This window comes from Falco rusticolus, chromosome 3 (genome assembly GCF_015220075.1).
Source record: "Falco rusticolus isolate bFalRus1 chromosome 3, bFalRus1.pri, whole genome shotgun sequence".
Lineage (NCBI taxonomy): Eukaryota > Metazoa > Chordata > Aves > Falconiformes > Falconidae > Falco > Falco rusticolus.
Genome location: NC_051189.1, coordinates 83,564,502 through 83,590,706, shown reverse-complemented (window position 1 = coordinate 83,590,706; position 26,205 = coordinate 83,564,502). Strand labels below are relative to the sequence as shown.

General features: G+C 37.9%; 1 protein-coding gene across 7 annotated transcripts in view; it reads left to right on the top strand.

Moving 5' to 3' along the window:
- CTNND2 (catenin delta 2) overlaps nucleotides 1-26,205 on the top strand; it is a 679,250-nt gene that overhangs the window by 117,231 nt on the left and 535,814 nt on the right. For all 7 annotated transcript variants that reach the window (XM_037380649.1, XM_037380646.1, XM_037380644.1 and 4 more), the window contains exon 2: nucleotides 7,763-7,896. In XM_037380649.1, the coding sequence (XP_037236546.1) occupies nucleotides 7,763-7,896 (134 nt within the window). The remainder of the gene's footprint in view (nucleotides 1-7,762; nucleotides 7,897-26,205) is intronic.

Sequence of the window (26,205 nt, the reverse complement as noted above, 5' to 3'; positions counted from 1 at the left end):
AGCTCAGTAATAAGCCACATTTGATTGCTGTGCAGTAAGACAGCATAACTTACACTTTTATAATGAATGCTCTCACTGATAAATGGTTCATTGTACAAGAAAGACCCACTGGGGAGTACATATTCCTTACTGCAGTATCTTTTTATTAAAGAAACATATTTGGATTTTCTGATTTCACTGATTTGATGCAGTTGCCACTGTAGTGAGTAACTTGGGTTTTACCATAGATTTCCAGCCGTTGAAGAGCTGTTTTGTTTGTTTCAGGTTTTTTAACCTGTCTACACTTTCTACCCGTGAAAAGGTGATGTAACATTAGACTATGTAAACAGCATTAACGAAGTGACTTTAAAAAGAATATCAATCTAATATTTAAAAATAGAAGTCTGCCCCTGTAAGCAATACTCCCTTTTTCTTTAAGTGTACATTATAAAATAACTTATTAAAACAATGCTGTTTAAGTTGGAAAAGGAATGAAATGCTCAGTTTACAGTTGATGCTGCTACTTTTTCAGTTCTAGTTTTTTTTCAATGCTCTACATGGATGCAGTGAATGTAGCATAGCATTTCTGATGTGGAGGAGGAGGAGGAGAGTTAAGATCCTTGAAAGGCAGGTGTAGCCGCCCCATCTGAGAAAGAGTGGCAACATGTCACTGGCGAACTATGCCACCAAAATGCTTTTACCAGGGATGTCTTCATAGCTATACCTCCTTAGTTTCCTGCTTAATAAAGTGCTTTCCCAGTATGATTAAAATCAAAGTGTGCGTGCAAAATTAAGCTTTCAAGTGAAACCATAACATCTGACATTGCCATTTTCATGTGCGTTTAGAAATGACATCATTATTTTGTTTTACCTAAGGATTTATGTATGGTGTAGAAGGCACCTCTGTGTATTTGTTGGGTATGTACCTCTGTGCCTGAGTTCAGCCTGAACAGCCATTTGCAATTTGACCTTGGAACTAGCCAAGTTGATTGTATTGCTTCAGAGAAGGCATGAAATCCTGCTATAAGGAAGGGTAGCTTATTTTTTACTTACCTTCAGAGTCAAGAACCAACCCACTGACCCTCTCTGGCCTGTTTATCTTAGGAGTAATGCTTCCAGTAGGACTCAGGTCAGATTTTAAGTTTTTGGTGAGTAGTTCCATGGCAAAAGTTATTTTTAACCTGCTTTTCCAAAAGTCAATAATTTTTAATTCTGTCAACTGATTTTATTCAAATTTCTTTAAAAAACTTAATTCACACAAAGTGATAAAGGCTAAAAAGTTTCAAAACAAAGCCAACAACAAAAAGCAAAACAAGAAGTTTTTGTTGAAATTAGTTGTACGGATTGAGATGAATGCCTGGTAGTCGATTATGGAACTATAATAGGTGGACAGCAAAGCATAAAGAAGCGTTGCTCAGATTATTTTGATGGAGAGTTAAAGTAACCAGTGTACCCATGTAAACTATTGAGTTTCTTTGGATTCAGTTCCTCACTGAGCAGCGTCTGCCCATCTGTACTCCAGACAATAAACTGGTATTCAGTTACATAGCTTGGCCTTATTTGTATAATGTTTATCATACTGGTTTTCCATAGCTATATATTGTTGAGGTTTTTTTCTGCTTCTGATTTTGTCCAATTTTTTTAAATACTTCCACCACTGTACTTAATAGTGATTTAACAGGAATCTTAATGTGATGAGGCTTTCATTGGCTCATGAGGTGGTGACCGTGGTAGTTGCAGATTATAGCTGTATAGTGTATACAACCATAGATTGTATCCATCTATTCAGGAATCCATGTTGTCACAAGACTGAAACAAATGAACAAAAAACCAACAACAAAACCTACACACACACACACAAAAACAAAAAAAAGAAAAAAAAAGGAGAAAAAAGAGAAAAAAAAAAAAAAAGAAAAGAAAAACCCAGGCCATTTCTGTCTACCTTTCTTGTTAAAGTCAAAAGCAGCTGGTGGGGGGTGGGTGGGTTGACCTGGTCGGGCTGGCAGACCCTACCCAGCCCCTCTTCAACAGGACAGGGGAGAAGGTAAGATGCAGAAGCTCCCGGGTCTAGATGAAGACATGGAGGTCACTGACCAGTTACTGGGAAAACAGAGTCGACCTGAGGAAAATACACTTAATTTACTGCCGATTGAGTTGGACTGTGAAAAACAGAGAAAAGCTAAAATAACTTCCCCACACCTCCACTTTTTTCCCCCAGGCTCAGTGTCCTCCCTTCACTCCCAAAGCCGCTGCCTCCTCCCCCCTGGGTGATGCGAGGGATGAGAATGGGAAGCAGTGGTCAGTCCATACAGCTCCTCTCTGCCGCTCCTTCCGCCTCACACTTTTCCCAGCTCTAGCTGGGCCCTTCCCAGGGGCTGCAGGGAACCACCGGCCCCGCCGGGGTATGCCCTGGGCCCGCGGGGGCATCTGTGCGGGGGCGCCCGGAGCCCCCTGCCCCCCTCCCGCTCCCCCCTCGGGGCTGGCCGGGCTGTTTCTCACCCCGTTGCCCTCAGCCCTGGCTGCCGGGCACCGTTTTGCCCTTTCTCAGCCCGGCTTTCCCCGAGGCGCCCGCCCGTGGCTGCGGGGCTCGGCTGTGCCCTGCGCTGGGGCCGGTGGAGCCGGCTGGAACCGGCTGGAACCGGCTGTGCCCGGCGCGGGGCAGCCCTGACACTGCCTCACAGGGGCTGCCGCTGCTGCCAGTGCCTGCACCCGGTCCATGGGGAGAGGGTGGTTTTGTTTGGGTTTATAGGGTTGGTTATGTGGTTTTTCTTTCGTTAAAGTGAAATAAAGTTTTTGGATGCTCTTAGAAAGACACGGGGGGAAAAAAAAGGTGTGTGTGTGTGCTGTCGAACTTGAGATAGAATTTTGCCAATGCTGTGGAGTATGGGAATTCATGAATGATTTATATCTGACTTCCCAGTATGTTCCCAAAAGGCTGGTAGTATTTTTCCTGTTCATCTATCTATGATCATCTAAGATTTTAATTTGATTCTCTCAGGAGCATGTGTATGCTCTGACTTGGAGAATCTCATCTGTATTTTTATGACAGTTAGGAAATATTGTTGCTGTTGTGGAAATTAAATGCAGCTGATGTACTTCTGTGCTATAGTTGCTCAGCTATGGTGTACTCTGTTAAACTGCTTAATTCTTATTTTTTTCTTCTATTTGCTTTAGTTTTTCCTTTCAGTTTGAGTGCTAAGCTCTCAGGAGTGAGGGTTAAAAAGCTATCAGCCAGCTTATTCTGGGGGAAAAATGGGAAGAATTTGGGGTAGCTTTTCCGGAGGAGAGAAGCCAGAGCAGAAGGAAAGGTACGTGGTCAACATCATGTGGGAGAATGTTTTCTGAAGAAAACTGTTGGAATTAGGTTTTTGCGTCCATGCTGGGTAGTACAGGGAACACTAAGCGTACGTGTATTACATAAACACTGAAGCAAGTTTGTTACCAGTAGGCCAGTGGTGCCCAGAACAGAGGGAGGCGGCCAAGGGAAGCTGTGGTGAGGGGAGCTGTAAGGGACTGGTTATGTGTATTAAATATCCAGAATGACTTAGGGAAAAAAATCTGCCTTATCTAGAGATTTTGTAGTGGCCTATGGCCTTGGAGGCCTATTTCAGACATATTTTCTGTAATTCTACAGTACTGGCAGCTTTAAGGTCTCATTAAAAACCTGAGTCTGTCCGATTTCTTGTACTGAAGTCTGAGCTAAATTACAAGTCCATCTCTGAGCAGATGGACTAGTGCAAACACAGGCCTTTGCTGTGTTGGTGTTTGCTGTTGAAACACTGTTGCTGATTCATATATATATATATTTATACAAACTACCTTTGGTACAGTAGCTTCTCTGTAGCTTTTGAAAACGCATTCTATGCTTCCTTTCTATATGGTATTTCTCATATGAATTTGTGTAATGAAAAAGTGTTAAAATATATAATGGTAACAGCTCATCTGGGTAACATCATGCTATAGATTCAGTGATGGATGATAGCTTACTAAGTGCAATTGGCTGCAATCTTTCCCCTTTGAACAATTGTAGTAGTAAACTAATGAGATAGATCGTTATCTATCTCATTATCTATAAATAAATAAATACCTTATTTATTTATGCACAATATATATGATATTATATATTATATATACATATCTATATATAATATATAATCGATACATTATATAAAATAATGTATACATAACATATAGATGCACAAAACATTACTTTTAAAGTCAGAGACATTCCTTGTGATTTCTCTGTTTCTAGATGAAGAGGATATGCAATGTGCCTTTTTTTACCTCTCCCCCCAGCCCCCTTTTAAGATATGTATTTTTTAGAAAAACCCAAATCCTGGAAACATGTGGTGGTTGTAGAATACTAGCTACTTTTCTGTTCAGATTTTGAGCCTATTTGACAAAAGTACAGTTTATTGCAGCACTTGGTTGTGTAATCTGATGATTTTTTTTTTCATGTAAACTGATGCTTGCAAAATTCTAGATTACTAAAGCAGTTTTTGAGGTGTTCTTTGGTGGAAACAAAGTTTACAAAAACTTAGAGCCTAAAAATTAAAATTTGATAAAGTTGAATACAGTCCCCAGAGAAGTTCAGAATAACAAAAGGCAGTTGCTGCCTGTATGGCAGCGATGTAATGGTTTTGAACACACAGAAATTGGTGGTGTCTTAACAGTAGCTTAGTTTCGATCATAAAGCAGCTTCCCCATTGACCATGTGGCCTTGCTGTCCCTTTCAAATACACTTTAAATATTTTGGAGTGTTTGTGCTAGGGCAAGCATTTTGTGTAGCAGATAATTTTTTTTTCCAGCAACTCAGGCAGGCTCATTTCCCCCATCTTCCTGAAAACCTAATCGGAACAGAAAACCACCATGCTTGGTGGGCCTCATTGGATTTGTTCTTAGTCACAGGCCAAAACTAGTATTTGAGCCTGAGAATTTCACTTACTAAGATATGTTGTCAATTAATGTAAGCTTTAAATTACTGATTTTGGTATTCAGAAATAAATAAGATAGCCAATTAAATGAACATGCAGAGAAGGCATCTGGACCCATCCTGGTGTCCCATCTTTCATTACATGTTAGACTTGAGGTCCTCCAACACAGGTCAGCTCTGCAGCAACCCCACTCCCAGACATGCACACTTATCAAACCCCTGCTGATTTTACCTGATACAGCAAGGTGCACTATGGAAATGAGGGTCTCCTGGATTGCAGCAAGAGGCATTCCAGGTGGCATTTGTGTCTTCCCAGTCAGGCCCAGTAACTGTGTTCTGTGGTAGGGTGCTGGGGATGGGGTGAGCAGGTAAGTCATCTTAATTTGTCAGGTGAAGAGGAAAATTTAATGGATGTCAAATGACAGTTACTCGCAGAGCTGGGAGCAAGACCAAGTTCTTGACTCATAGTCTTGTTTAGTTTGCTGGGGTTTACCTCCTTGGACTAGTATTTATGAAACAGCTGATTCAGTAGAGTCTCCCTGCCAGGGTCAGGCAGCCCTGGAGGAGCATGAGGGTGAGCTAAGCAGGCAAAGGGGCTTTTTCCAGGAGGCTTCTTTGCAACTGCAGATAAAGCGATCCTGCAGCAGGGGAGCTACTTTCAGCCAGTGTGTCTGAAATTGCTTAGCAGGCATCTCATTCACAACTGTGGTATTTCTTCCTGTCCCAGTGCAGTTGTAGTTCCACGTGTGTCCCTGGTGAACCAGCCCGACTGGGAAGTACGGCTCTCCACCTCCCAGAGTGTCTGTAAGCATGGTAGGACCGCTTCGTGTGTCCTTACCCATATTCCTGAATCTGTGGTCTCTCTCGTTCCTGTGCACAAATTTCAGCTGGATTTCATAAGCTATGGAGTTGATAGCAGGGATTGTTGCACTTCGATGTTTTCTGCAAATATAGCTCTACAAAATTAACTGTTAGGCCGTTTGTATTTTTGCAGGTAAATTGCAATACAAAAAAAGAAATTACTTTGCTTTCTATTGTGATACTGGAGTTAATAATTTAGTAAAGAGAAAAATAATTAGATTGTTTGAAAGTAAGGTAATAGAATAAGCATGTTTATGTATGTGTGTACATGTCTTTTCTGTGGGTACTTTACAAGAGAGTAGCAACTTTAATTGTATGCCACAAACTAGGTAACTTGTTAAGCTGGTTCCTTTGTTGCAGAAAATAAGAAAATACAATTCAGAAGTCCTTTTAGATTGAGGTATTGTACTCATATAGAAGTTTTGTACAGTGTACTTGTGGTAGAGGAAGACAGGTATATCATCTGAGTTTTTAAAGTTTAACTTCAAATAGTGTACGTGACTGGAGCAAGGACATTACTGGAGCAAAAGTTTTGGTATTTACTACTTTCAGTGATTTACTTACAAAAAGTGAGCCATATGAAAAGATGTAGCTTCATTAATTAAAATTATATGTAATCTCATTATTTAGTATATAAACTAATCTAGCCTGAGATGTAGGGAGATTTCTCTTATGAGAAATAATTGACTTTTTAATGAATAATCTGTATTTTTGTGGTTTTGTCTTACGTATGCCAGTGTCCTCAGTTTCAGAAAGCTTTTGGCACAGGCTACCCAGCTGGGCTGAATGGGTGTTCTTGGGCAGCACTGTGGCTTCAGAGCCAAAGCATTATAGAATGTCATCTCCCCTTCTTTTAGAGCCCTAATTTCCATGGCAGACTGGTGCAGGCATGCTTGCTGTGGGTATTGAATTTTATATTTCCTTTTACCAAGTTCCCTTTTCAACGCTTCGGGCTTCTTATTTCTGCAAGAAGAAGCTGTATTTTATAAGATCTGTGCTTTGAAAAGTAGAATAGAGCCAAGGCAGGCGTTCTGCCATTGATGTGAATGGCAAGTGCTGTGCATGTAGGATCCCTCTGATGATATCCCTCTGAATATCCCCGTTGCTCTTCAGGAGGCCTGTCCAGCTGCCAGCCTGTGGGCCAGTTCAGTTACACAGAGTAATTCTGGCCAGCACCCACCTAAATGTGTTCTTATCCTAATTCATAACTCGCCTGCACATAACTATGCAAGCTGCCTCTCCGCTCCCTTTCTTCTGGAATGTGGCACAACTTGCCTGCAGAGCTGTACCTATGGTGACGTTTAAAAAGAGATGGTACACCGTAGCTCAGCTGTCAGAAAGATAAATCTTTCCAGTCTCACCGCTGTTTTGCTCTCTAAAAAAGAATACTAGAAATGCCTTTAAGTGCTAAGAATCCTTTTTTTTTTTAACAGGTCTCTAAAAATGACTTAACTTCTGTACTGTTTTTCTCAAAAGTACTCTGATAAAATGTTTTCAAAATCACCTTCTAGACTGGATGAAAGTTCAATTTAATTACCTAGGCTTACAATATAGTACATACTAAATAATCACACGTTAGAAAGTCAACACTAGATGTTTTATGTTTCTCTCATGTATCATTTGTTCATTTTCTGTTTGCAAAGCATTTCATGATTCATTACTTTCATGACATTGTAATTTCATGTTGGATGCTACCACTGGAGTAGTATACAAAAATCACAGCTGTAAATTATATGAATCCTCTCTAAATGTACTGTGGTGAATATTTTGGAGTAACTCTGGGAGATCATTTAATATTTTCTTTTATAATTAAATTAGAACTAGTTTTAGTTTTAAATAAGTGATACAGTAATTCTATATTATTGAACAGAAGCATGTTCTACAATTTTTTCCTTAACATTAGTATTTTTATTCTTACATGCATATGATGTCTGATAAGTATCAGGTTTCTAATAACAAAATCACTCTTTTGTTTTTCCAATACTGCAGAAAATATGCCTGTTCCAGACCAGCCCTCGTCTTCTGACAAGACAAGTTCCCTTAGTCCCGTGTTGAACACATCCAATGGCGATGGCTCTGAAACTGAGACAACCTCTGCCATTCTAGCTTCAGTTAAAGAACAGGTATGCAAGCGCTGCATCTGCAGGCTAGAAAACAGTAATATGATTTAGTTCTTTTTTTCAGAAAGGTTTCATAGCTGGTATCTGAATCATTTTGTTCATAGATGCATATTGCAAAGAATTGTAAATATTTCTTCATGTCAGTATACTTCTGTGTTCTGTCCTAAAATAAATTTAACATAATTTAATCAAATTGTTCATTTTATTCTCCACTTTCACTCTGTGCTGTGAATGGGGGTTTTCAGGCATCTCTCCTTGTTGTCAATTTGCACGTGAAGTTATAGCACATAGGCATGGCATATAAGAACTATAGACAAATTATAGTTGTAGAGATGTTATCCTAGACTTTTTAGTTAAAAGGATTTAAAAGAAAATTAAAATTTAACATATACATTTTTTTTTTGTGTAAAACTTGATTCTTTTAGGGCAAAATTGGGTAGGGACAGAGACTATAAGCCTTGGATGATTAAAACCAAAGGTATTAGAAATTTTTGAAAGAAAGATCTTTAGTGTGATACTCTGCTCAATTCTAACAAGTCAGGTTTGGACATCTTAATGTAAATTTTTGTGGACCAAGTATCTAAATTTTTGCTTAGTGCCTGTTTGTACAACAGGAGATGGTTAATATTGCAGTTCATGCAAACAACTGGTTTTCATTGTTACGCTGTTTGGCTCACCAGCAGCAGCAGGTATTCCAAAGAGAGACGTCAAAAAATAGCTGCTTTTAGTCTGCTTTCTCCTTGCTGAATGTGTCTAAATTATTTCTCCAATTATAGTGATCTTTCCATGCCTAAGACATTCAGTGCTTTTTTATTAAAATTATACATTAATTTATCTTATGATATCTAACACCATTGGAGTAATAGCTGTTGAATCATTGGGCTTTTATAAAAATTATGACCTTGCTCTTCATTTTTTCTTCTTGAAATGTACCAGTTCTCTATTTTGGTGTTGAAGGTTTGTCCTATTTTCTGGTTCTTAAGAGGAGTGCAAGAAAGAAAAGTTGTAACATGGAGTTTTGTCTTAAGATTTATGGCATGTTGTTGTATTTGATTTAGCCATGGTTTAGGTGTTTGTTTCTCTTCCAGGACAGTCTTATTACTTGGGCATGTACCAGTGTTTTAGCCTGTGTTACTGTACTATTGTGAAGAAAAATACCTGCCTTAGCTTTTGACTTCTGATGTTGAAAAAGTGTGCAGGGAAATTACAGAGGTAGAAGATACGCTGCTCTGCCTGTTAGAATCTGAAACACGATACTGAATAGTGTTCTCTGTTGTTGGGTTTTGTAATGATATTACTAATTCATATCTGGTTATGTAGTTTGCAACTGAACCTCCCACCCCTGTAAATCAGTGAATTGAGTACTAGAGGGGATCAGTGCTGAATGCACTAGATGAAAAGGATCTTAAGTGGTAAAGTATTAGCAAAGTCATTTCTGATTCCTGTGAACTACAGCGAAAAGGAACCTGTAACAAAGGAGTTCTGCATTCCCTTATTACCAAGAACAGCCTAGCCAGATAACGTAAGGTACTGCTGACTAGAGAAGATAATCTCTTTAAATATTGTGGTTTAAGGTACCAAAATTTCACAGGTGTCCTGTTAAGTAAACTTCTTTCTTGATAGGTGATCTCTAGTCAGCTTGAAGCTTGTCTTGAAGCTGGAAAACTGTACTAAGATAAAAAATGAGACTGTTTTGTTTTGGTTTTTTTTTAATCTGAATGCGTTCCTCAGACTGTATGGTGACTTCAGTAAATTTGGCTTAATGGCACACATTTATGTTCAGCCGCAGTCACTACTGGGAAAACCATGTAACTCCAATATTCTTTTACTTATTTTCTAGTAAAGATTTGAAAGAAAGAAAAAACACACACACACACACACACAAAACCCCAAAAAACCCACCAAAAAAACCCCAAAACCAAAAAAAAAAACCCCACAAAAAACCTCCAAACCTACTTTTGGGATTTTTCTGTTCCCCACAGTATTTTGTATTTTGACAGAATTCCATTATTTAATGTTCTGTTGGAAGAATTCTAGGTATTGCCACCATCCTGTGCTTCAGGCAGATGAAATGCACTACACTGATTCTGCATTAGGGGAGTAAATGAAGTAAATTTCTAACTGTTCAGATGGGTAGTCCTCTGCTTTTTTAGAAGAAAGTACTAATTACTTTACTGCCTGGTATGTGATGTTGCTTTATGTGCCCTTTGACTGTAGACCAAAATATACTTAGAGTTTCGGAAATACGAACACAGACAATTATTCAAAAGTACTACTAACTAAGGAAAAGATTATTGAGTTCATAATTAAGGTATGTTTTGATGAATTAAATATGTTACATTTTCTTCACCTGTGCTGATGCTTAACTTTAAATAAAGTTCCCTTTTTTAATTCTCTTGGAACACTTGTGGCAACTTCATGTTTTACTTCTCATGAAATAACTGGAATAGTGTCCTTGAGTGACTGCAACAGATTAAGTGGTGGAATTTATGATATTGATGTCTGTGATAGGTGTTTGCAGTCTTTGAAGAAGGCAGGATACATGAAAGACACAGAGAAGTTAGAGATGTTATATTTATTTGCTCTACTTAATTTTCCTATGTGAAACATTTTTTTCAGAAAATCTGAAGGTTTGTTGTGCTTAGTTTGAAAAACACATATCCCTATGCTGTGCCATTTTGAGGAACAGATTTATTGGGTTGAGAAAATTTATTGGGTCGAAAAAATTGTGCTTGATATGTCAAATGTAAAGTGACATTCATGCTGGTAATAACTGGATCAGATGATTTAGCCATGTGCTTTTCAAGGTGAGGACTTCTGTCAAAATAGGAAGTCTGTATTTTGTTGTTGAGGAGATAGGCTGATTTTAGGAAACTCAAATCCTAAACTCCTTGCTTTAATTTATAAGCCATTTAATTTGTGTTTTACCTATGGACAAGTGTGCTGAATCACTTTTGGGTTTCAGACTTCTAAGATGCAATTGAGAAGATCTGATGGTTAAAGAATATGAAACCATATTTTTTCCCTTGCTGCAAACTTTCTTAAGGTCAGCAGGCAGTGCTGAAGGGAATGTCAGAATTGTACAGTGTATGTCTAATAGATCGTGAGATGCCAGGCAGTGAGCTTTGGCTTAGGTATGTTCAAGCTGTCCTCATGAAGAGGAAGAATGGTTAATAGCTTTCACTTTCACAGAAATTGTTGGGGGGGGTGTGTGTGTGCTGTTTGTTTTTAGACAATCAGAATCAAGTTCTTCAAAGAGAAACTATCAAGCAATGTTAAACTATCAGACAAATAGTTTCAGTTGTCTGTGCTGAACAAAACGTGATAAAATGTCTGTATGAAGAGGATCTTTTCTTCCTTACGATATACTGGCAAACACATGCTTCATAGGTTTTGGAAAACCTAATGCCATTTCTGGTTTTGATTTGTTATATGCTTTTGTATGTGTAAATACGGGAAAAAATCTTCAACAAAGTGAGAGATCAGGACTATGATTTGTGAGAACATATGTGATAGATACAACTATTTCCTCTGCAAAAAGCACGGTATGTTTCTCAGTGGGGATTTCCACACGTGCAAGACACTTCTGACCCCACTTGGTGTTAAAAAATTCCTGGGAAAAGAGCTATTACTAATGACGTTTTGAAGGTAGAAATAGGTCCTGGAGGACCTTTTGAGTAAATAAGTATTAAAGCTGATGCTTTTCGTGGAAGTCTGCAGATAGATGTGGTTCATACATACTCATATGTGTACTTCAGTTCCTGGCATACAGAAACTTCTCCCTTGGAAGCTGAGAAGGAATGTGACAGTGACCTAGCAGAAGCTTGTTGTGTCAGATTTGTTTAATAAAAACACTTGGAGAATGTAAGATAAAATAATTTCCTAAGAGTGAGTTCCATCTTGAAGCACCGACAATTATATTCAACTCAGAAAAAATAGATATTTGTTTTAGTTTCTTTGTGACTCTAGTTCCCTTTGCCATCTTAGTAGTAGCCTGTTTTTCAAAAGCCTTTCAGTAGCCTTTTACAATATCCTTTCCCTTTCAGAAAACATATGCAAAGACCAAGTTGCATAATGTTTAATATTTCTTTTGAATCCTTTTTAAATCTACTTATTTCAAATAAAGATACTTGTTTCCAGATGCCTGTCTTCATTTACCCCCTCTCTCCAGAAGAAAAAGCTTAGGCTCTAAGACTTATGGAATATTTCTCACGCTGTTTAAATAAGTGACTAATTAATAGGTTCTTTAACTCATAGTTCTGATTGCAGAGAAAACAGAAGTCTTTGGCTTTGAGATAGTTGCTGATAACAATTTTTGGTTTTGTTTTTTTTTTTTGTTTCTTTGTTTTGTTTTCTGGGGTTTTTTTGGTGGTTTTTTTTTTTGCTAAAACAAGAATAGAAGTGTCATCTTCAGAGTTAAAAACATCCCAGCTTTTTAAGACTTGTTACTTTTAAATATTCACCAATTTTCCCATTAGAAAGCTACTAGTTTGTCAAGAAATTATGGTTAAAATTAGACTTAAAAACACATACAGGGTAATAATGACTCAGCATTGTATTGTACATCAGTATTAAATAAGGAAAATATACATGACTTAAGTGAACTTGTATGTTAGGTGTTGGTACTCTTTGGAAACTGTTACATGTATCATGCACATCTTATATATGTATATGTAAGTAAAACTGCAGATAGAAATGGCTGTAGAAGTTGAAAGATTTAATTTCTTTTCTTGGCTGTGCTAGATTACTTTTCCCATGTCTTTATCTCATGATTGAAGTTTTAGAACAAAGTCACTATCTATATGGGTGTTTCAATTCCGACTATTTTTTAAGGCCAGAAGAAACTTGTGGAATCATCTAGTCTGACTAGCAGGTTGTCACATTTCATACAGTTATCCAGGTATTAGACCCCAAGTCTGACCACAGAATGACTTTTGCAGCTGTGTTTCCTAATATAATGCATCCCATATTGTAATATGTGATATTCACCAAAGTAAAATCTCATTCTTGCCTTACAGGAACCAGTAATTAGTAACCCTAAGTATTCTGTAGCTTTTCTAAATAGGTTCAGTTATGATACATTCATGTTTTGCTTCCCTTCAAACATCAGGCTCTATCTTTGCCTGTAAAAGCTTTACCAGCTGTATTTCAGAACCATGCTAATTATATTAAATCAATATCTCTTTCTTTCATCATCTCTCTAAGTACCATGTCAATATATTCACTTCCTTAGTTACAGGACTCCCTTGTTTCCACTTAAGTTTTTAAAGTATTCCCGGGAGATATTCCTCTTCCTTTTTGCCATCTTTTATTTTCATTAATATATTGATTTTAGATAAGAACTAGACTTACCTGTATGATACGTATTGAGTAGTACAGTCTGTACAGTGGATGCCATACTTAAAAGTTGCTGGATGGACCAACATACTATTGAAATACGAAGCTTTGTGAGTACAGGTAGTGCTTCCCAGGTACGTCCTCCAGTTGATGGGGGTTGTTTTTGAGATGTATGCTTCTACTACTGCAAATGGGGAGTTCTGTGGAGAAGTTTTGAAGAGCGTCATGGCAGAGGTTGGTGGAGAAGGAAATCATGTAGTGTAATTACTATGCATTCTGCTCTATAGCATCCTTGATATAGTTGGGACTGGTTTCACCCAGCACTGTGCAGCAGTCGTGAATGTATTCATGTTGTGCTCCTCAGTAAATGGCAGCTGACAAGAATGAAGACCTGGAAAAGTGATTCATATTCAGAACCCTGTATCCTGTAAGCCATGTGAAATATGCATAACCATAGTTGATGCAGTATGGAGAAACTAAAAATTACTTCACTGATAAGAGAATGTGGTGGTAATCCAAACTATGTAGTTATGGGATTGTTTGAAGTGAGCTGCGAGTGGAAAGGTTTATGTGACCATTTAGTCTGATAAAAGAGTATTGAGTGAAAATATCCTCCCAGCAAAAACATCTTTGCAGAGAGGGAAGAAAATAACAATTATCAGATTAAAATTAGAGTTAAATATGATGCTATTTTGACTTAAAATAATGTTGAAAAATTAGTTGTTCAAAGCCAAGAATTTCAGAGAAGCTGAGTAGAATGTCACTTAGTGACAGCCCAATCTGATGCTAATTTAAGGCCATCACAAAGAAAGGCAAAATATCCTTTCTTATCATGCAGCCAATATATGAACACACTTTTGCTGATCCACAAGCACTTTTGCCTTCTTGGATTTTTTGCCAGTAGTGGAAGAATTTGAAACTTGGAATAAAGGTACCCTAAGAAGGTAGTAATACTGATCTCAAGTTCAATTGAATTTAAATTTTAGTAGATTAAAATTATAGCATTTTAACATTTTACAATTGTAACATTTTAACATTGTTGATTTCTTTTTCTCTGGTCTTGTTCACTAGGGCTTTTTAAAATGTAAAATATTTTTACACCTCAACCCACATCTTTTAACCAGCATAGTGGAATAGATTCTTGATCTCCCCTTAAAGTCACTTGAGATGGAGATCTAAGTTAACTTAAAAGAGTTTGAAGTGCCTGGTCAAGATGTGCTTTTTCCTGTACCGAGACAGCTCCCCTCTGTTGTACTGACAAATGTGGACTTAGGCAGCCACATGGGGAATGCTGCTGGGATGCTGAGTTGAAAATAACCATCCAAAAAGGGAAGGTGGCAGCTTTGTGTTATGGAAGGTTGAGTGTGTTGTTTTGGGTTTTGGTGGATCCATTTGCCAGTTAGTTTTCAAGGACTGGGCTTTTCAGCACTGCTGCTGTAAAAATACAGTTCATGCCATGGGTTTAGGCAACTTTTTTGTGGCATTTGGAATGATTCAGAGGTCAACATAACATCCCTTTTTAAATGCACAGGGGAGCAGAGATTTTGGGTGTGTCTCCCCCAGCTCTGCCCTACTTGTCTAAAAGGAAGTCACAAATCATGTTTCTGTACACTTTATGAGATTTAGCAATCTTACGTTTTCAGTATTTTTCTATTTCTATGTTTGAATTAAGCAATATCCATCAATAGTAATTTTTATTTGCATAGAAAATATATGAGGCGGTGAGGCCCATGGCTTTCAAAACCATCATACTTCTGCAGAGAAAAGAAAGTGCTGTTAGAAGACTAAACTGTGAACTCTTCAGTTAGTAATTGTTTTTATTTCTTCTGTCTTCTCTGGAAATGAAGGAATAACAGTAAGAGCAATCTCCAGATTCCACAGTGACCCTTCTCCTTTAACTTGTCTTGACAGTACTTCCCATGCAGCTTGCTCTTAAAAGTTGAGTTTTGAAAGGGATTTTTGCAGGATATTTAATTTTTGTCCTTGTTTTAGCCATTTTTGTTCCTTTTATGTCAGTTTGAAAAACTGAATGCTTCTATTATGTTTTCCTATCTGTTTCTGTGTGTTTTCTCACATGATGGCATTTTCTGCTACTGATGCATTTGCTACTGAACGGAACTGTATCTTTCTGTGAGTAAGTCAATTCTTTTCTATTTCTAGAAAAAGCTACTTAATGGGTAGTTGAACGCTCTGCATGTTATGCTTTAATAAAATCTGTTACAATTCTGTTTACCCCAAATAAGAAAAATAGAACCCAGCAAATGCTAAGCTAAGTTTAAACTTAATTAAGGTACATTACTACCCAAATAAGCTTGACTTTGGCTGTGAGTTATGTAATTATGATAACACTAAACCAGTTTAGAATTACACAATAAATTGATTTTAGCAATGTGTAGCATGAACTTCTCCTTTTTTCCTCCTTTGTGGTGAAAATGAAGTATTTATCTGTGAAATTTCTGGTGACACAAACTTATTCTATAGTTGCCTCTAATGAGAAACTTGGGATTTTTTTTTATTTAAGGGGTAGATATGGTGAGATGATAGCAGCCTAAATTTTGAAATTGTTTCTAGAATGTTACCTTTTTCTGCTCTTGAGACCCTGTCATAATGCAATACTCTTTGACCGTGTTCTTCTAGATATTGCACATGTGAAGGACTTAATATACAGTACGAAGTTTAATTAATTTGACGTTGCTTGCAGTTACAAGGGATTTTGATTTAGCTCAGTAACACAACAATGCACTCAAATCACAATTTAATTAGAAATTACAGTTAGTGGAGTATACCAATTGCAGTATATGATTGACAATATAAATGTGAATCTCATTATCTAGAATATGCCCACCATCATGACACTGAGCATCCCCCGGTCACCAGAAAGGAGTGTGTTTGTTGAAGTAAGCTGAAGCCCACAGCTCTCTTAAGAGCTCTTCTGTTTGTTGTTTGATTTTTTATATTGGGCTTAACCACATACACACTCCCCATGCTGATCTGGCTGAGTTGTTCATAGCTGTGGGGTCTCCAGTGATGGCCCATCTCTTCTTGCTTCACACATGTACTGCCCTGCTTTTGTACTGCTCTGCCTTTACTTCTGAAGGCCACTGCTCTCATGACAAGCCTGTAGCTCATCCTGTTAGTGGCAGTAAATACCTCACTCTACACAGAATGACTGCTTGATACTTCTATCTATATAAACTGTGGTCATAAGAAATTAGCCATAGGCACCTACTCAATTACAAAATTGCTGCTACAGCTTAACCAAGTAAAACAAAACTGCATGTAGATCAAAAAGTTCAGACAGAGAAAGCCTGGCGGGGCTTAGTCCTGAGGTCTTGCAGACTTGGTACAAAGCTGAGCCATTACTGGGTTCATTAAGTGCTTCATATAATTAATATGAAGCTATCCAGCAACCTCCACGATGGGGAACACGTTCCTTCCTCCATCACTTTCTGAGTCCAATAGAGTAACCTGTCCAGTGTGCCTGGAGGTGGAGGTTAGCAACTGCTGTGGAGTGAGGCTCCTCTCCCAGGAGGTGTACCCCAGCTCAGCCCACTTGCCTGGAGTCTGCTGTTGCATTGCAGCTTCTTCAGTCAGTAATGTACGTGGAATCACAGCAGGCAAAGCCACTCGCTGAGGGAATGACTGGGCACTGCAGAAAAGCATAAACCAATAAGCTAAATACCTATTACAGTTACATGAGTGAAAAATACTCTTGATTAGACTTACAGGATCACAATTATAAGCAGATCCAATACGTATAGAAGTTACGTTATTTTAACCAGTAGCACCCCTAAAACTAGTTGGGTTTTTTTGCTCTGGGTCTGCATTCCTTTCATTCAGGGACAGATAGTTAGGCAAACGGTTGAAATACTTTGCTGATATAGTCAGTTTCTCTAAAACAAAGGCACCCTTGGGTTTTCTTTGGCATTGAGAAGAGTTTGGCTTCCTTTTCAACAGTTGTGATCAATCATGTCATTATTCTCCCCTGAGCCTTCAGGTCATGTAGCCTCTTTCTTTTCAGAGCATTTCTTCATTGTGGGTGTGTAAGTGCATGTGTTGGGGGGCAGGGTGAGTTGGGGGTATCTTTAATCAGCCCTTTGTCCCTTTATTTTACATCATGTGGTATGAAATCTTGTTTTCTCATGTGCAGAAATTTACCTTTTTGGGTGATGATAACTTGTAACACCAGCTTTTGTAAGTGAAAAACCCTCACTGGTTTTCTACTTGACAGCATACAAAGTAATATTTCTGTTTCTATTAGTATTCACTCAATTTCTTCAGTCTGGATCGTCATATAGCAAATAGCTGCTTGTAGTCTGTCTCCTTAGTTGTTTCAAAATGTGAGCTGTACTCAAATTCCATCTCTGTTCCCTCAGTTGCCACTTTTTTTTTTTCCTTGAGTTCTCATAAAGCATTATTCTTTATATTTTTCAGACAGTCCCATCTCTTAGGCACAACTAGTGCCTGTCTGTGTTGAGCTTTCCTTCCTTGGGTATCTAGCACCCTCCAATATAATGATCTGATTAATCTGGAATGACGTTTTGCTGGTTAGTGTGATCCTCTGTCACTCTAACCTGTAATTCATGTTGCAGTGTTATCCCATGGTCATGATTATCCATCTATCCCAACAGTAACACAGTGCAATTATATGCTTGACTGTGTAATTAAAGTTTAAATCAAGACTTTTGTATAGCATTACTAGCCTCTTCATCTAGGAAGTCTTTTCATTTATGTTCACATTGCTAAGCATTTTTCAGCAATATTTTCAGTGAAAAAAAAAATAAAGCCGAATGGAAAAAAAAATTACTTTATCTGTTCACTTCTATGTGTTTCACGGTCTTCTGAGTCTGAATGTAAATATGTATATTTAAGAATTGTACTGTATGCTGCCTTGAAACTGGTAAATGTTTGGGTTTTGGTTTTTTTTTTTTTTTCCCCTGTCTTCAGCATGGCAACACATCATGGTAAAATACTGTTTATATTTTTAGTGCTATTTACTGAAGTACATCTGTGCTTCAGTCTTACAACTGGTATCCCTGAAAAAACTATTTTCTTTTTTCCAAAGCAGTTGAGGATTCCAGCCCCCACTCCCTTTCATTCTGTCTTTCTTGTATGTAGTTACACCCCTCCTTGTCTGCTGCATTGTCTATCTAGGTCATTATTTGAAGCTTTTGTTGACAGAGCACTTGAGAGTAAGTGCATCTGATACTATAAATAGGCTTGATTCTTTATAGTAAGTCAGCAGATTCACTTGAAAATTCTCAGTTTTGTACTAGGTTCAATGAAATGGAAGATTTACTGCATACTTCTGTCAATCGGTAGCATAATAATTTTTCATGAATTGTTATCTTCAGAACTTTGACATTCCAGAATGGAATAATTCCGAATTAACATAGGATTATTAATTTTGTCTGGAGAGGAAAATGGACCCTTTAAACTACCTTTTTTTTTTTTTTTAATTTTTTTAAACTTCTATTTTTATTTCAAAAAGCAGTGCTTTTGCATGAATACCTGTTCCAACACAGTTTATGCTGTTCTGTTTGTTCAGGTCACGGAAAATAGATGATATTGTTCCTCTTACTATATGTTTTCAGGTACCTGTGCTGTGAAAATAGATGATTCTTTGGATTAGGGTTTTGTTTGCTAGTTTACCACAAATTGTGGCAGGGACCAACCAAACAGTATGCATTCTTGCCACAGTGACAGGCAGCCTTCTGGTACAGCTCCAAGATGCTGTACTGGCTAAAGGTTTTCAGGCATGGAAAAACCTATGGTAGGCTGTGTTTCCTGTACAGCTACAAAAAGGGAGTTAGGTGCAGTTCCGGTGGCAACGTGTACATTGGCACCTTTCTGAAACCTTTGATCACTATGTATGCTGCTGCACCTGTAAAATAACCAACATTTTGTGCCTGCTTTCACAGTTTCTAGTTGGCTTTAAAACCTTATTTAAATGGTGAATAAATTATTGAGATTAAATTAACAGTGTAGTGTCATCCTGTGCCCTTCCTGTCTGCACAACAAATGTATTACAAAACCAGGTATAACACTAGGTAAGCGCCTCTGTTGCTGAAAGTAGGACTGGATGTACCAGCGAGATGCATATTGGGACTGAAAAGCATTGTAAAAAGTGCACGTAACAGTGACTTCTCACTGCGGTCTATAAAGATTTGTAAGCATCCCACAGCTCGAATGCAGCAGCAGCATCTCCTTTAGAGGTTTTTCATGCTGAGCCTGGATGATGGACTGTAGAAAATGGACAGTTGTCCATAATAAATTTGATAGCCACTCAAACTGAGGTTTGTCACAATGCCTGTTTGCTGAGACTGAATCAGCGTTGCTACTGGTGCTGTACTTTTACATGCCACATTTGCTGTCAGACACAGAAATATAAATTCATTGATAGCATATGCCACAGTAATGCCTGCCTAAATGCAGAAGAACTAAGGTAATGACTCAAGTAAATATACTTATTTCTTTAGTAATAGGTGAATATTTAAAGGCTGGTATGGCCACTAAATGCTTTTCATTTAATTTTAGGAAGTGAACTACAGTTTATTCCACAAAGGTGTAAAAATACATATACAAATAAAAGAGTTTCCTGCAGCAGTGGTATGTGGACAATACGCAGCTGTATTCCCTAATTTGACACGATAAATAGTCCAGTACTTAAAACCTTGCTAGATTGTTTCTGTGTAAGAGAGAGCAAGCACTGCTGCTGTCAGGTAGTTTTACTGCACTTTGGTTGCAAAGACCATGTCTAGTTGTGTTTTCTTTATGCATTGGAAAGAAAAGGATTGAAAGAAATCTGTCTGGTTGTGATCAGATTAGTCTGAACGGAAAACAGTGTGTTCCCTCCCCTTTTCATCTTTGATGAGACTTGTGAATCTTACTCTTCTCAGTTTTCCCCACCACATGCAGTGTAGCTTTGGATTTTCTTGTGTTGACAACTGTATCTACTCCCTCTCAGTTTATCTGTCATGCAGAGAGCTACTTAATGGTTTCTTACTGTAATTTTGAATGGTATATAGCGTCCCTTGATGATTTTTTCTTGACTTTTATTTAACAAGGTAGGCTGTTAGTCTGTACTTACAATGCAAGATTTACATGCATAGTTGATGTCTTTTATAAGGCCAACTATTAAAGGGGAAAATTATGCAAGTTTTCTGTGGGTCTAACTTATGCATCTGAATGTTTGACCTGTTAATTTTTTCAGTGTTAGTTGTTTTAATAGCATACACTCCTTGTCATTGCAGGCCTTCCCTGGTGTGAAGATGTCGTATGATAGATAATAGGTGTTAATGTTTTTCTGGTTAATTTGGTAGACTATTTTTTAAAAAAAACAAACACCCAGTTGTTGTTTCATGAACCTTGCGCTGCTGATATACATGGGCATTATTGCTGTACCTGCACTTTTTGCATAGTTCATGCCTGTATGAATGCAGTCAATGGCTCCTTTTAGTATAGCAGTGCACATTTATGCATACAGAGAAATAAAGTCTTTTAATGAAAGCATATAAATTTGAAGCTCTTCTGTTCAGTATTTTAGATATTTGTGAAGATTTCTATTTTGTCAAACAATGTTTTTTCAGTTGTTTTTTTTTGATCCCTAATCTGCATTAATAATCAGCACTACTTGAAAAGGCAGAAACAGGCATAGAGGTTCTTCCTTTTATCAGTGGTTGTGGTAAGTGACAGATGAGTGAACTGACTAAAGGAAAGTGTGAATCTTCAGGTTAACATTGAAAAGGATTGTATTAACATTGACAAAGATGCACAAGTTACTTAAAATAATGCTGATTTTAATTTGAGTATTTTTGACGGTCTTCCTAGTTGAGTGTGTTTATTGTTAGCATTTGTTTTCTCAGTGCGTTCTTGAAAGAGTAATCAAATTATGGAGTCAATGTGTCCTTTGAAGTTGTGGTCTAATACTGCCTTTTTCCCCTGGAGTTCAAGATTAATTGGTTTAGATAATACAATACCGTGCAAATTTTAAAATGTTTCTATTCATTACTGAAAAGCATAGTACAAAAAAGCTTACTTCAATTCCGTTCACTTTAATAAGTGAATTGAAAAGATCAGCAGCATCTCTATTCTTTATTATGGCATATTAGTTATTTTATAGTAGGGAAAACCTCATGTTTCTGTTTCTTTTTCTGCAAAGCTTCCTGAGACTTTTCAGAAATTTGTCATCTGCATTCCCTGCTGGATCAAAGTTTCAACATGCAGTGCCATAATATAATTTGATTTCTAACCTTATGTATGTTCTGATCTAGAAGTTGAATGTAATTGTGCTGCAGTGCTTTATACGGTAACTTTAATTTCTCTTTCATTATATTTGGAAAAGACAAATTGAAATCAGGAAGGCCAAAGCGTATTTGAGCTGAACTCAGGGACATAAAGTAACATGAAAGGATTCTTCAAGTAATACCGTAAGGGAACTCAGGGACATGTGGGTCCATGGATGAATGCTGGATGCAATCTAATGGTGGACAAGACAGGAAAGGAAGAAATTTCCCATGGTTTTTTAGCTGTTGCAAGACAAGGAACAGTAACATGGAGGAGCCACAGGTTAAGGGCTGCTTAAGGGAAGTGGATGTATTCTGTGTCTTGGGGTTCTTTGCCAAGACTGAAGAGAGCTCGTTCAGGTGATAGGATTGCAAGGCAGCTGTTGTCCAAGAAAAACATAGTAATTGAGGAAAGTCCTGAGAACTAGAAGGGAGCTAACCTTATACTAGTCTTTATGAAAGAAAAGGAGAATGGTCCAGGAATCTACAGGCTGTGTCAAGTTAAGGTCACTCCCCAGAATAATAATGGAACATATTGTCTCGGCACTTGCTTCTAGACATGTGAAGGGCAAGAAGGTAAACAGGAAGGGTCAACGCAGATTTCTGAAGGGCAGTTAGCGTTTTGCTAATCTGATTGCCTTCTAGGATGAGATATGGTATAACTAACTTTATTAAGACTGTTGATGCCATGTCCCACACTGTTGTTGATGGTAAGCAGAGAAACATGGGCTGGGTATTGAGTGAACTGAAAATTGGCTGGACTACAGTGCTGAAAGCGTAGTAATCAACAGCTTGACCGGTTACCAGACAGTAAGAAATGGAATACTTAAAGGGTTGATTCTGGTATTCATGGTATCAATTCTGCAATGACTTGGATGACAGAATTGAACAGAATGCACCCTCAGCAAATCTGTGAATGTTACTCATTTAGGGTGGTGCTTGGAAAGCCAAAGAGAGCTTCAGTCTTAAAGCATCTTGAGACCTTGAACAAATGAGGACTGAGCCAACAGGAAACTCATATATTTAAGAAAGAGCAGACTGAAATTCTGCATCTGAAGTGGAATAACACCATGCATCAGTCCAGGCTGGGAAGCACCTGGCTGAGTCAAAGTCCTGCTGATATTAAGAATGTCAAGCTGAATATGAGCCATTGGTGTGCTTTCAGGGCAGACAAAACTGACGTGTTCTGGGCTACATTAGAAGGAACAAGGAGCATGACTAGCAGACTGAAGGAAGCTGTTAGCACCCCTACTTGAGGCTGGTGAAGCTGCTTCTTGGACAACTGTGTGTCATTTTCATAACCTTGAGTACAGAGGGGATGTTGAGAAACTGGAAATAGTCTAATGGGGGGGATACTAAACTGGTCAGAGGGCTAGACCTCATGATGTGATTGGAATAGCTGGAGAGCTGGGTTTTTTAGGGAGCAGGGTCTGGTGAAGAGGAGGCTAAGGGGGTGATCTTAGGTTAGCCCACAACAGCTTCAAAGGAGTGACAAAGATCATGACACAAAACTTCTCTGAAGCAGTGGGTTACAGTTTACCAAGGGGCAATAGCCATAAATCACAGCTTGGGGAGTTCAGACTGGACACAGGAAAGCTTTTTTATGAAGAGTATACTGTAGTAATGGAAGAGGTGACCAGAAAGGCTGTGAGTTTGATCTTTTCCAGTCAACTACAAAAATCAAGATCTGGTGTTGGAAATTACCATATTTTTAGTGACAGATGAGACTAGGTGACCTCCAGCCAAATTTTCTGTGGTTCTGTGATGATTCTATAGTAATTTGATGATAATGCACAGTTTTGCTCAAATTATATTTTATGCTTTGCATGTAGACCATGGAAAATACATTTTGAGGGAGGATAGTGTGGCTTAAAAATTCCCCCAATTTGTTACTTAGCTTTTAATGCTTTAAAAAACAAGAAACTGAGGATAGCTGATAGTGGTAAGGGCTGAAATAACAGATCACCCAACAGGACTAATGCATGAAGGGGAAAACTAGCTAACACAGAATGGGATAATGGAAGATTTTAGTAAGATTTACTTTTATTCCCCTTGAGATATCCTCTATTTTATATGTATTTTATATATATATAAATATCCTCTATTTTTACATAAAGATTTCACTTTCTAAGCAGGTTTTAGAGACCAAGCTGTTACTTTTCAAACTATACCAGACCTTAATATTTACAGGAGAGCAACACATGGAAAGAAGTTTTCTTTAATTTAATAATCCAAAAGTGTGAAGGTAACCTCACATTTAGATTTCACGTCCTTTTGGTCAGCCTTTATAAGATTGCGCCATTCTCTTCATAATCCTTTCACCTCCTATTTCTTAGAATTGGGAATAGTAACATTTACCTATATTTCAGGCAGTTTGCATGTATATATACATGAAGAGAGCCAGTATAGGTCCCTTCAGGGTGGTAGAGTGCTTTTTTTTTTTTTTTTCTTCTTCTTCTTTCGGTTGCTTGTATCAGATTTGAATACCTGGAGGAGAGTAAAAAAGGTATAAAAACCATGTTACACACTTAAATATGGTGAAGATTCCTATCTCGTGAGGGCTGAACCTTCCCTTCAGAGGATTCAGAACTAATTCATAGACACTTTGCATCTCCCCATGTGACTTGGACCTCAGGTCACATCAAATAAGGCCAGGCAAGCCAATTATGCCTTCAGCAGGAAAATTAATCACCTCATAGTCTGTGTGTAGCATATAAATATATAGACTGGAAATCAGGGCAGTTCTTCCCAATAAAGGAAACCAAGTGACTGTTCACGCTGCTGCAGTAAGCTGGCTGTCTTTGACTGATTCATCTCAGTGGCACAGAGAAGAGTCAACACATTTTGAATGCATGATCGGTGTGCAGGAGACTGTTCTTTGGGTTAATCCTCAGATTCAGCAAGTTATTTCCTGGTGTTTGTTCGTCTCTCTCTAGAGCTAAGGGAGAAATACAATTTAATAGTTGCAATAATGAATTTTAGGGTATAGTGCATTGATTGTTATCTCTACAGTACTGAAGTGGTTGTCATGAAAATGGATGGTTGTTAAAGTCAGAGACGGTTCATGTTCTTTTAAAGGTTATTTAGAGGAAATTCCGGTGTCACAATGCAGGATGAGGATTTCATGCAACACAAGTGGGATTGTGGCCTGTTCCTGTCTACATGATCTGACTATTTTTACAGTAGCCTTATACCAATACCTGTTCCCTCCCTCCTTCCTTCCAGGTTAAATCCTAAGAAATGCTTAGTGCTTTAAAGAAAATCCATACTTTAACAGCTTTTGGTGGGCATTTTGTAGTTTATTGAGGTGTTATTCAACAGTACTGATTTAGCTTTTGTGCTACTTTTAGTGGGTATTTTCTTTCAGTTCTGTACTGTACCCTATTGAGTCCAATGTATTTAGGCAGTGCCCAGAAGGGAGATGTAGTAATACTGACGTTTTCTGCAAAACCTGTTGCAGCTTGTATTGGCTAAGGTAGCATACCAGCGTTTTCTACAGCAGTCTCTTTGCAGTTAAAGTGTACTTTCTCCAATTACTTCTGTTACATCACTGCCAGTAAAAAGGGTATGTTCCGAACTTTCATATGCTTGTGAAGCTGTATGGTCTTCAGTGAATGTATATAATTTTGGCTGTTCAGAGGAGTTTTGCAGCAGTTTTCTTGCTTACCACACAAACTAATGTGCTTTCTGTTTTACATACTGCCTAGATTTGGCTACAGATGTCATAGGCTGTTGTGTTATTTTTTCAGTAGGTTGTGCTGTTCTAAACATATTTTGAAATAGTTGAATAAAGATTTGGAGCTTGTTAAAGGAAGAATTTTGTATCGGGGTTAGGTTTTTACAGCTTGTTAGTTATGATGTGTTGGTTATTGCTGCACTTGTTAATTTTAACCCTAATGAAGCCATAGTTCAGCGCTGTAAGAATTGCTACCCAGTTATCATGTGTGTCTTAATTTTGTTTATGAAGTGAGATTTAATTTATTGTAGAATAAAAGTGTATTGAGTAAAAAGCTTATTTTTTTCCCGTTTGCGTTTTTGTACCCAACATCATAAAATCCTTTCCTGTTTCTGGGGACTCTGGATGCTATCATGCAATTTTTGAATTAGAGTAACTTAATCTTCTATCTCTGACACTTTCATAGTAAGTTAACACAATCTCTAGAAGTAAGTTGTTCTAAACTAGGCTTCTTTATCTGTACACCTGTGTAATGGAACAGCACAGATAATACAGGTGTAGCACTCTCTCAGTGGCTTGGCAGCCAGCCAGTGTCTGGAAAGGCTAATACTGAGCTTGTTAATATGCCAGGTAAGACCTGAGCTGGCTTCATGTGATCAGATGAATTCTCCATGTTTTTTGAGTACTTGCAGTTTCAAAAGTAAAGAAATTAAAGAAATTTAAAACTTGGTACTGTACCTGTCTCTTCTTGACCTTTCATCTTTCCATAGTTCAGCCTTAGGTGTGAGAATTCATCGTGTTACGTTTCTATCGCCTGGGTTTCAATTCCCTAAACCCTACCTTTTCTCCATGCCCCATAGTTGTCGCAGTGGACCAAACTGTATTCAGCATTCTCTGTTGTGAAAGGTATTAAGGTTTCCAGCTACAGGGATGTTAGAAAATGTAATGGGACAAAATTATATGGTACGAAAGGAGGTCATAAAGCTCATCTAGTTGTCTGCTTATGGTAAATAC